Raw genomic sequence first — 12,500 nt, forward strand, 5'->3', positions numbered from 1 at the left:
TTCACCCCCTGCTGATTTTGTGAGTTTACCCCCTTACAAAGAAATGAACAGTCTATCATTTTAATGGTGACAGACAGAATATAAAAAAAAGAGTTGTCTAAGGGACATCAGGGACAAGATTGTAGACCTGCACAAGACTGGAATGGGCTACAAGACCATTGGCAAGCATCTTAGTGAGAAGGAGAATACTGTTGGTGCAATTATTTGAAAATGGAAGAAACATGAATTGACCATCAATCTCTCTCGGTTTGGGGCTCCACGCAAGATCTCACCTCGTGGTCATGGGGTGAAATACTTATTTTCCCCACTGTACCCACCAGTATGTAGACACAACTTGCCAACCGAGCTGTATAGACTAGGGACCAGACCAAAGGTGGACAGGGTACAGTATTCAGCTTACTTTGGAGGACAAAGCTGGACGTAATCTAGACAGGATGTCCATATTCTCACCAGGCCTCCTCTGAGGAAGAAGGCGTACTCGTCCATGTTGATCTTCCCAGACACCTCCAGGATCTTGGCACACATCTGGAAGCTGAAGAGCAGCTTGTGCAGCTCAAACAGGCCACGGCAGGTGAACCTGGGGGAGGGCAGACACAGTCACACAGCAGCATGACCTACACTACATCACACACGCACACATGCACGCACACGCACGTACACACACAGGCACGCACGCACGCACACGCACGCGCACACACGCGCACACGCACACACACACGCACACACACACACACACACACACACACACACACACACACAGGCACCCACATGCACGCGCATGCACGCACGCACACATACACACACACACACACCCACGAACGACCATCTGCTTCACCTCTAGGTCATCTGTACTGTACATCTGTGGTGTTTTTTTGGTGGTTTATTGTCATATGGCACAGGTATTCTGTATTATTCACAGGCTCTGTTTGAGGACAGTGGTCGTATGTGTAGAATTCTGATCATTGTCAAGAGATTCCTAATAGGTGAAAACAGGGTTCCCACACCTTCTGAAACATCAAATTCAAGCACTTTTCAAGGACTTTCAAGACTCAATTCCCTCAAATGCAAGGACCCAACACGGCATAGTTTGAGACAGATCTAGATGAGAATGTATACAATAGGAACTATCCGCTCACAGACAACAATTAAAAAGAGAGGCTTGAATGTGTGAACACCAGATGGTCTCTTGCCTTCTCTACCACAGCACAGCAAAACAATATATTGTGAAATATGTGTAATGTTAAGCAATACAGAGACTTATTTACTAGTTGACGAGCTAAAGAAGTAACAAAACCAAACATATATATAAATTATTATTTTTTTGAGAGAGAGAGGGGAATTCAAGCACTTTCAATGACCCATGTCTATTTTCAAAAACTTTGAAGACCTTGATTTTCTTTCTCAAATTCACAAACTTTCAAGGACTTCAAGGACCCGTGGGAACCCTGCTGACAGGTGAACAGCCACCTGTAGACGGCGTAGGTGTGGTGGTCGTTGAGGTGGGCGATCCTCTCGTCCAGCTTGTGGCTGCGCGGGCTCTTCTGGATGCTCAGGTTGAACAGGGCGATGTAGCCGTCCAGGGAGAACTGGTACATGGGGTCGATGTGACCCATGTCGTTCAGCACGAAGAACAGGATGGACGCTCGCTGGGCACAGGCGCGGTAGGCCTGGGGTACAGTACACACACACACACACACACACACACACACACACACACACACACACACACACACACACACACACACACACAGACAGACAGACAGAGAGAGAGAGACAGAGAGAGAGAGAGAGAGAGAGAGACAGGCAGACAGAGACAGACAGAGAGAGAGAGAGAGAGACAGAGAGAGACAGACAGAGAGAGAGAGAGAGAGTGAGAGAGAGACAGAGAGACAGAGAGAGAGAGAGAGAGACAGAGAGACAGACAGAGACAGACAGACAGACAGAGAGAGAGAGAGAGAGACACAGACAGACACAGACAGACAGAGACAGACAGAGAGAGACAGAGAGATAGACAGACAGACAGACAGACAGACATAGCACACGCACACACGCACATACAACCACACACAGAAGGACAAAAACACATTTTCAGGTATACTGTGGTATTCTGCTAGCTCCTTCCTCCCCTTTAACACCACTCCCCCCCACTTCCCTCCCTCCCTCTCTCCCCCACTTCTCTCCCCACCTTTTCTCCCTCTCTCCTCCACTTTTCTCCCCCTCCTTATCTCCCTCTCCCCCCCACTTCTCTCCCTCTCTCCCCCACTTTTCTCCCTCTCCTTATCTCCCTCTCTCCCCCACTTCTCTCCCTATCTCCTTCCCTCCCTCTCTCCCCCACATCTCTCCCCCACTTCTCTCCCTCTCTCCTTCTCTCCCTCTCTCCTTCCCTCCCTCTCTCCCTCCCTCCCTATCTCTCCTCACCTCTCTGGCCGTGTCGATCTTGATCTCGGTCAGTTCGCTGGTCTCCAGCTGCTCTGACACCTCAGTGGCGGTGATCTTGGAGGACTGCAGGGTGTTGACCAGCTGCACGTCATCCAGCAGAGACCCGGTGGCCTCGTTCAGCAGCCTAGACGCCACACACACACACACACACACACACACACAGACACAGACACAGACACAGACACAGACACAGACACACACACACACACACACACACACACACACACACACACACACACACACACACACACCATGTACAGTAGTTTGACTCTTCAACTCTACAACAGTCTTCCACGTATGGGGAACAGGGACTAACTAGAGAAGAAGCCATGGTGATTATTGCCATGGCGATGATGATGACCTGAGGATCTCGTCCTCCAGCTCCTGCAGCTTCCTCTTCCCAGAGGCGATGTTGATCACCAGGGAGTCTTTCTGCTCCTCCAGGTCAGGACGCTCCTTCCTCACCACGATACCCAGCAGCTGAGCCTCCAGGCCCTACACACACACACACACACACACACACACACACACACACACACACACACACACACACACACACACACACACACACACACAGGAAATACACAACTGTTACACTAGTTAGATTGGTATACAGAAACATACACACACACACTGTTGGAGCCAAAAAGCGTTATATTATTATTTATGAAAAACCTTTTTTGAAAGTGGTACTTTGGCCCATCTATCTATAAGATCTGTAAGACTTTTATTTTGGAAATGGGCTCGCCCAATCTAAGGACAATATGGATATAAGGAAGTGATTTCTCCTTGCTTGAGTTTGATGAGTCCTGACATGTGAGGGTGCGACACAGTTTTTCAACCACCACCACTCTCACCACTATCACCACATAATAGAAGATTTGTTGTTACATCTTTTTGTTTGATCTAACATACAAGATATCTTTCATTTTATTTCATTTCAGAGAACTCGGGATAGGCCCGACCCAGAATAGACACACATACGAACAAACATTGACACACGTATACATACCACACCACGCCAACATATTACTTTTGTTTGTTACTTTGAATATAACTTTGGATTTTAAGACGACTTTAATTCATGGAAAGGTCCAGAGTTTTTGTTGCAGACGGACAAACGAGAAACAACAGGTGCGTTGGAACCAACACCCACTCATGCCAGGACGATGGTTAATTTGATAGACATGATAGCCATCACACACACACACACACACACACTTCTAAACAGACCTGCTCCTTGACAGCGAAGTTGACGATGGTGGTCTTGGTGGAGATCTCGGGGGTGTAGTGTGGGTTGGACAGCTTGGTGGTGATGTAGAAGCGGAACTCTGGACTGTACTCCACCTCCTTATCACCCAGCCTCAGCAGGAGCCTCCCACCTGCAGCACACACACACACACACACACACACACACACACACACACACACACACACACACACACACACACACACACACACACACACACACACACACACACACACACACACACACACACACACACACAGAGAGAGAGAGGGAAGTGGGGGAGAGAAGTGGGAGAGAGAGAGAGGGAGGGAAGTGCGGGGGGAGTGGTGTTAAAGGGGAAGAAGGAGCTAGCAGAATACCACAGTATACTACAGTATACCTTTACTTGTGTAAAATGAAAAGTGGAAAATAAAGTGGAAGATGCAAAGTTCAAACAAAAAAGAAAAACAGAAATTCCAGGGCTACAATACAATAGCAATCACACCAAAAATGTCTCACTCCTGAGGGTTTTGGTCCACCCTCTGGTCTGCATCTGGTCACATCTAATGTCTTCCCTGGCAATGCATCTAGTCTAGTTCATTTCATTGTATATATTCTGGTAATATTTTCTAGACATTTCAATATGATTACTGCAAATAGTGAAAATACCACCGCTCATCCGTTATCAGACTTTGCTGAGGTGCTGGAACTGAAGAGTATCAATAGAGTGCAAAATAACAGCATCTGCACACTCAAACACTGTGCAAAAAAACGGTTTATTGCGAGCTTTCTGTCATAGGAATATGATTACTGCAAAAATGCACCAAATCATTCTGTTTTGAACGTGTTCTTCACAGTTTTGAACACAGTATGTTAACAATGAAAAAATGTGTTGCAAATACATAGTGTTTTGCAGGTGGGGGAGTTTGAATGAGAGAAGTGTTATGGATTTTGGAGAACGTGGTCATTGAATGCATTTTGTATGAAAGCAATGCACAAATCACAGAGAAAGAGTCACAGTTTTGTTCACATGGGTTTCTGCTCTGCTGACTGTATGAAGAGTTGTGACTCTGTGACTTCAGTATTGAACACTGTGACTTAGCGACCGTAAAAAAAACTGTAATATGTAATACTGCCTAACCGCCATGGAAGTAGCCAGATAGTGTGATTCTCCATAACATATTCTGTTGGAGACTGTGTGTGTGTGTGTGTGTGTGTGTGTGTGTGTGTGTGTGTGTGTGTGTGTCTGACCGATGCGTGTGAGGGACTTGTTCAGGATGGGGGCCAGCGAGGGGTCCAGCTCCTCCTGGACATTCTGCAGCAGCACCGGGGAGCCGAACTGAACCGCGTTCTCCAGGACTCGCAGGAAGTCTGGCATCTGCAGGTCGATTACTTTCAGACCCTGAGACACACACACACACACACACACACACACACAGTAAGTGGAAGGTAGGAGAGTCCAGAGAGAAGAGACGTAATGTCAGATATAAGGGTGGGATATATCATAAATAAAAAAACATAAACACATACATCCAGAGAACACAGACAGCCTGAGAGGAAGACAAACATGAGAGAAGAGAAGGAAACTCTACTGTAATAAACAAAGGATAAAGATAGGGATGAAAGTGAGCGTAAAGGACTGTGACTAGACAGAGAGGAGGTGAGAGACGGAGGGCTGTAGAGCTGTTACTGCCATTGCCCAATTGTCCCTAAATGTCGTGGTCGTTGGCTGGCATTGTGAGAGAGCAGTGGAGTGTAGTGGGGCCAACGAGGCAGAGCTGAATGGAGTCGGAGAGTCAGGGGAAAGGTCAGGGTCTGAGAGAAAGAGCAGAGGGGTGGGGTGGGGTGGACAGATGCAGGGAAAATTGGACAGAGGAGAGAGGGGACTGAGGGGAACGCAGGTGAAAATTGGCTGCTGTGACCCAAGAGTGGTCTGAAGAAAACAGCAGGATCCCTGACTCACTCCCTCTCTCTCTCTTTCTCCCTCCCTCCCTCCCTCTCTCTCTCTTTCTCCCTCCCCCCTCCTTCCCTCTCTCTCTCTCAAGTTAAATACACACCAACCTGCCTTTTTTCTCTATCCTCACAATTCACACAGACAGAAAAAAAAAAAATTTTGGAAGAAACGGCAGCTTTTTCTTTTGAGAGAGAGAGGGTCAGAAAAGTTTATGAAATGCCACACAGAATAATTGAAGACATGAAAGAGTCTGGTCTGAAGGAGAGAAGGGGAGAAGCCGCAGGACTGGTGGGGGAGATTAAGTCTCGTAAACATCCTCCGCGTTTCACCTGGCTCTCCTGTGCAGGGAGGGATAGTCTTATCTGATAAAAGGTCTGACTAAAAGCCCTCAAATGTCAAGACCTTCCACCAACATGCGGCGAAAGCACTTTACGCTAATGCTGTATTGATACGAATGTGGGGGAATCTGGCTTCCATTTTCCTCCTTGAAGGCGGTATACAGTATCATGTATATAGTTGTTATCGTCCAGGTTACGCTACATGTCTTCAGGGAGCCTGCGTGACCTTTCAGCATGGGAGAGGTGGAGGTGGAGTGGGCTGAGAGAGAGGGAACATCTCTTCTTGTTGTATGGAGCGCATTGCTGTGGGACACACTGAGAGGAGGACGGTGAGAGGACAGTGAGAGGACAGTGAGAGGACAGTGAGAGGACAGTGAGAGGACAGTGAGAGGACAGTGAGAGGACAGTGAGAGGACAGTGAGAGGACAGTGAGAGGACAGTGAGAGGACAGTGAGAGGACAGTGAGAGAGCAGTGAGAGGACAGTGAGAGGACAGTGAGAGGACAGTGAGAGGACAGTGAGAGGACAGTGAGAGAGCAGTGAGAGGACAGTGAGAGGACAGTGAGAGGACAGTGAGAGGACAGTGAGAGGACAGTGAGAGGACAGTGAGAGAGCAGTGAGAGGACAGTGAGAGGACAGTGAGAGGACAGTGAGAGGACAGTGAGAGGACAGTGAGAGAGCAGTGAGAGGACAGTGAGAGGACAGTGAGAGAGCAGTGAGAGGACAGTGAGAGGACAGTGAGAGGACAGTGAGAGGACAGTGAGAGAGCAGTGAGAGGACAGTGAGAGGACAGTGAGAAGACAGTGAGAGGACAGTGAGAGGACAGTGAGAGGACAGTGAGAGGACACTGAGAGGACAGTGAGAGGACAGTGAGAGGATAGTGAGAGGACAGTGAGAGGACAGTGAGAGGACAGTGAGAGAGGGAGATGTGGAAAGGAGAGGAAGTTTGCATTAGAGGAAGTGTGTTAGAGGAGTGTGTGTGTGTGTACACATGAACCCTCACTCTCTTCCTCTCCATGTTCTTGATCCACTTTAAGGCCTGACCTTGAGGATCCACCATCAGAGGCCATCTTGAAAGGAGAGGGGAAAAAACAAAAAAGAACATCAGTTTCTTTGTGATTTTATGGAACACATGAGTCACCGGGACAATAACACAGAATTCTAAATCTTGACACAATTACAGAAGTATCTAATATCAAAGCTGGATTATGCATACTTCCAATAGCCGGCATTCCACAGTGGGGCTTACACCGGGCCTGCCAAGGCCAATTGCTATTCCATAGTCACTCCCGGAATTCAACAGCACTCCAGGCCTATTCACTACTTACAACTCAAACAGCTCTCTACCCTGCCGGTATTTAGATAGATAGATAGATAGATAGATAGATAGATAGATGGCTAGTTAACTTGGTGGGTGGCAGGCATCATCCAAGTTAGCTCGTGGCCACTAACCAATCGAATAGTTCGAAGAGCGCTGTTCACAAATCAACTTCCGTCAACTGCTTCAGTTACAGCAAATGTAACTAATACAAATGTGTGCTAGTGGTGTCTCTGAGGTACTCTGAGCCACCTTACCAACTGTAGAATCTAGACAAACTACACTACGGGGTGGGACGAGAAAGCCCTGCTGTGGAAATTCAAATAGGCTATTTTGCATCTTTTTTATTTGAGCCTATTCTTAATAATAGTAATAATAATAATAATAATAATAATAACTTGGATTTATATAGCGCCTTTCATAAAACCCAATTTACAATTCTAAAGGAAATGGTCAGACAGACAAAACAGAAACAGTGACTAGGGGCCAAAGGCCTTGGTGAACAGATGGGTTTTGAGGGAGTCCAGGGTGAGGGCATTGCGGATCACTATGGGGAGAGAGTTCCAGAGGCTATGTGCAGCCACGCTGAAAGCTCTGTCCCCAAAGGTCCGTAGGTTGGTGCGGGGGGTGGACAGCAGGCCCATGTCTGAGGACCGCAGGTTCCGGGAAGGGGTATGTTGGCAGAAGAGGTCAGATAGGTACTGGGGGGCGCAGGCGTGGTGGGATTTGTAAGTGAGCAGAAGGATTTTGTAAGTGATGCATAACTTGACCGGAAGCCAGTGGAGGTGGATGAGGGTGATGTACTGCCAGGGCTTGGTGTGTGTGAGGACCCTGGCAGCTGTGTTCTGCACATACTGGAGCCTGTACAGGGCTTTGCTGGGTACCCCGAACAGGACTCTGTAGCAGTAATCCAGTTCAGAGTCAGTGAGGGACAGTCAGAGTCTTGATATGTTTTTTAGGTAGAAGAAGGCCATTTTGGTGATGGATTTGACTGGAAGAAAAGGGTGGAGTCGATGACACCCAGGTTGCGGACTTCGGGGATGGGGAGATGATGCAACCGTCGACCTGGAGGAGAAAGTCGCCAACCTTCCTAAGCAGCGCCTTGGGTGCCACGACCATGAGCTCTGTCTTTTTGGTGTTGAGTTTTAGAAGGTTAGCTGACATCCATGATTTTATTTCGAGGAGGAAATTGACCAGAGATTGAGGGGGGAGCAGGGAGGATTGTGTAGTACTGAGATATAGTTGGGTTTCATCAGCGTAGGAGTGGAAGTTTAGGCCATGTTGACGGGTGATCTGACCGAGGGGGAAGCATGTAGATGTTGAAGAGGAGGGGTCCAAACACAGAGCCTTGAGGCACGCCTTGGCCGACTGGGACTGGGGAGGAACTGGAGCCGTTCATGGTGATAAATAGTTTCCTGATGGAGAGGTAGGACTGAGCCCAGGAGAGCGCTGTACCAGTGAGGCCTAGGTGATCAGGCGTTATATAGGCGTTTGAGAAGGGTGACATGGGAGACTGTGTCGAAGGCTGCCGAGAAGTGGAGGAGGATGAGTATGCTGATGAGGCCACAGTCAGCAGCGATGAGAAGATCATTGGTGATCTTAATGAGGGCGGTCTATTCTTCAATTGTCTCTTTATTCTGTTCTTGTTGTTTTTGTGGTCTGGAACGCCCTCCCCCCTGACCTGAGAGACTCTGGAACGCCCTCCCCCCTGACCTGAGAGCCAGAGAGCCGCTCCCTCAGAACTAATTTTTAAGCAGCAATTAAAAACTCGTCTTTTTAGGCAGGCCGGCAGTCACCCATAGCCATTTTATTGTTCCTGTTTATGCTCTGTTTACGTTGTCCCCTGTGGGGTGTTCCCCCGTTTGTGTTTTTGTTTTTAATCTTTGATGTTTTGATTGCACTTTTCTTATTTTGATGTAAAGCACCCTGTGCATCCGTGCTATGAAGGGAGCTATATAAATAAAGTTTTACTTACTTACTTACTGAATTTACCCTCGGGGATCAATAAAGTACTTATCTATCTGTCTATTTATCTATCTATCTATCTATCTATCTATCTATCTATCTATCTATCTATCTTCACTAAGTTGGAAGTGGCGGACATGAGCACTAGCTGGATGTTAATAAGCCTTGGCATGCTGGATACTGCTTAATGAGGAGGAGAAATGTGAAGCTCTGTCTGCTTTGATTTAGAGGTTGCGAGTCTGTTAGTTTCTACGGAGGTAATTTTGCAGATAGAAGTGCTGCATAGAGACAGAGGCAGAGAGAGAGAGGGAGAGAGAGAGAGAGAGAGAGAGAGAGAGAGAGAGAGAGAGAGAGAGAGAGAGAGAGAGAGAGAGAGAGAGAGAGAGAGAGACTCTGACCGGTTGCCGCGAGTGACGATGACTCCGTTCTCTGTGGAGAAGGCGTCAGAGGGGAGGCCCTGGATGTTCCAGTCTCTCACGGCGGTGGGCTTGGAGAGGAACACAGCAAAACTGAACCCTGGAGAGCAAGGCACCTCCAACTCATGCACCTGACAGAGAGAGAAAGAGAGAGAGAGAGAGAGAGAGATAGAGAGAGAGAGAAAGGGAGAGAGATAGAGAGAGGGAGAGGGAGAGAGAGAGGGAGAGAGAGAGAGAAAGATAGAGAGAGAGATAGAGAGAGAGAGAAAGGGAGAGATATAGAGAGAGGGGGAGAGAGAGAGAGAGGGAGAGAGAGAGAGACAGAGACAGAGAGAGAATGAGTGAATGGTAACCAGTGGATGAAGCATACAGGAACATAATGCGCAGTGGAGGAGGGGAGGAGGGGAGGAGAGGACAGTAGCTGTGTGTCAGGTGTGTCACCTGCTTCATCCAGATACTGGACAGCAGCTCATCTCTGTAGTTGGAGAGGAAGGGACCCATGTAGGACAGGAAGGCTGCAGCCAGGAGACAGTCTCCTACCAGGTAACCCATGTTCTTCTCCAGACCCTGACATACACACACACACACACACACACACACACACACAGGTCAACAGGTGCGTAACAGACATAATACAGTTCAGACATCACATACTACACTAGCTGTGGGATCTCGGAGTGTGATGATTGTGTGTGCAGAAGTTATGAGTGTGTGTGTGTGTGTGTGTGTGTGTGTGTGTGTGTGTGTATCGTACCACCACAGTCTCCTCCCAGCGGACCCTCTCCCCAGCCAGTCCTGATACCAGCTTGCCAGCCCGGTCCAGTTTCATCTCCATGTCCTCAGACTTCCTCCTCAGATCCTCTTTCTGGGCCAGCTTCTCATCATACTGCTTCTTCAGGAGGTCCAGCTTTTCTCCTACCTACAGTAGACACACGCACACGCACACACGCACACGCACACACACACACACACACACACACACACACACACACACACACACACACATTTTACACATGCAGTCATACCATCCATAATGTTTGATGAGTGTCTCCCTGGCCTACACCCACGTACCTCTCTGAGTTTGGCCTGGGCATCAGCCAGAGAGGCTTGCTTCTCAGCCAGCTGAGACACGGCCGCGTTCAGCTTGGCTCTCTTAGGCTCCACCACCCTGAAGATACGCCCATACACCTGACACACACACACACACACACACACACACACACACACACACACACACACACACACACACACACACACACACACACACACAGCTGTTAGACTCACTGATGTACTGTCATTGTGTATAGGGATCTCTGTTTATGTGTGTGTGTGTGTGTGTGTCTCTATTTGAGTGTGAGTGAGCGAGTGAGTGTGTGTTGCGGTGCTCACCTCCATGGCGCGCACCCACATGCAGAGGGACTTGGCTGCCAGAGAGACCCGGCCGATGATCTCCGCCTGGAAGTCTGGCTGGGTGCAGTATGCGCCGATCCTCTTCAGCACGCGGTCCGAGATGTTGTCCTTGTCGAAGTGGACCAGCTGATTAATGAAGTTGGAGTCACCTGCCAACACAGGAAAGGGCGCTTGAACAGAGAAGCCTTCTCTGGATCCCTCTCTCCTCTCTTTCATCGCCAGGCCTCATAAGTTTCATCAGTTGTTTATTCCGACTTCCATTCCCTCTCTCTCTGTGCCGGCTGCCTCTACGTATCTCCACTTCTTTTCCTCCTTCCTCCCCTACCTTCCCTCTCTTTCCTTGTATGTCATCCTCCACCTTGCCATCCCTCCCTGTCTCCCCCCCTCCCTTTCTGTCCTCATCCTTCCTCCATCTCTCTCTCCATTTATCCCCCCCTCAGCTGGATCCCTCCATGTCTTTCTTCCTCTCTCTCCCTCTCTCTTCTCTCCTCTCCCTGTCCTCCCTCCATCTCACCCAGCTGTCTCTTGGCCTCTGCCCAGGTGGGCTCGTTGCCTCTCAGGATCATGACAGCCTGCATCACCGTCTCCACCAGTGCCGGGGGCCGGCCGTAAGACTTGATCTCTGTCATGTCTTTCTTATTCAGGGACTCCAACGCCTGGGGGAAGGAGGGAGGGGGGGGGGTGACAGCTACATGACTGAGCACTAAACAGATTTCGACAGAATAGTCACTGACAGGACTCACAGAGAGTTGGCACACTCTACACACAGGGTGGGAAAAAACAGTCCCACAGCCTTGTACCGCAGACAGACCAGACTCAGACATGAGGCCGGACAGACAGGCTAACGTGTCACATATCACACACTCACCCAACACTTTATGAGGAACACCTGTACACCTTCTCATTTATGGAGGTGGTGTAATGATGTGGGGAATGTTTTCTCGGCACACTTTGGGCCCGTTAATACCAATCAATCATGGCTTGAATGTCACAGCCTGTTTGAGTGTTGTTGCTGACCATTGTGCACAATGTACCCATCTTCTAATGGCTACTTCCGGCATGATAATGCACCATGTCACGAAGCAAAACTGGGTCTGAACCTTTGGGATGTGGTAGAACGGGAGATTCACAGCTTGAAAGTGCGCCGGAAGAATCTGCAGGAATTGTGTGATCTTGATGTCATCATGGACCAGAATCTCAAAGGAATGTTTCCAACATCTGGTGGAATCAATTCCATGAAGAATTGAGGCTGTTTTGAGATCAAAGGGAGGCCCTACCCAGTATGAATCTAGTGTTCCTAATAAAGTGTTGGGTGGGTGTGTGAGGCGGTGTGGCCTCACCTTCATGGCCTCCTCCAGGGCAGGCAGGGCCTCGTCCAGGTCCCTCTGGGCGTTCTCTGCCATGGTCTTACACTTGGTCTCCTCTGCTCCAAT

General features: G+C 48.7%; 1 protein-coding gene across 1 annotated transcript in view; it reads right to left on the reverse strand.

The window, feature by feature from the left end:
• Window positions 1-12,500, reverse strand: part of dnah2 (dynein, axonemal, heavy chain 2) — a gene marked incomplete at both ends in the record, with an annotated part of 183,797 nt that overhangs the window by 23,636 nt on the left and 147,661 nt on the right. Inside the window, 14 exons of the mRNA XM_080547388.1 lie at window positions 451-577; window positions 1,468-1,667; window positions 2,419-2,563; window positions 2,801-2,934; window positions 3,673-3,821; window positions 4,919-5,069; window positions 6,962-7,028; window positions 9,640-9,788; window positions 10,099-10,224; window positions 10,412-10,576; window positions 10,729-10,845; window positions 11,047-11,216; window positions 11,582-11,723; window positions 12,408-12,500. The exon at window positions 12,408-12,500 is cut by the window's right edge and continues 24 nt beyond it. Coding sequence (XP_080403514.1) covers window positions 451-577; window positions 1,468-1,667; window positions 2,419-2,563; window positions 2,801-2,934; window positions 3,673-3,821; window positions 4,919-5,069; window positions 6,962-7,028; window positions 9,640-9,788; window positions 10,099-10,224; window positions 10,412-10,576; window positions 10,729-10,845; window positions 11,047-11,216; window positions 11,582-11,723; window positions 12,408-12,500 — 1,935 coding nt within the window. The remainder of the gene's footprint in view (window positions 1-450; window positions 578-1,467; window positions 1,668-2,418; window positions 2,564-2,800; window positions 2,935-3,672; window positions 3,822-4,918; window positions 5,070-6,961; window positions 7,029-9,639; window positions 9,789-10,098; window positions 10,225-10,411; window positions 10,577-10,728; window positions 10,846-11,046; window positions 11,217-11,581; window positions 11,724-12,407) is intronic.

The sequence above is a fragment of the Nansenia antarctica genome, assembly GCF_963989245.1.
Source record: "Nansenia antarctica genome assembly, chromosome: 17".
Lineage (NCBI taxonomy): Eukaryota > Metazoa > Chordata > Actinopteri > Argentiniformes > Microstomatidae > Nansenia > Nansenia antarctica.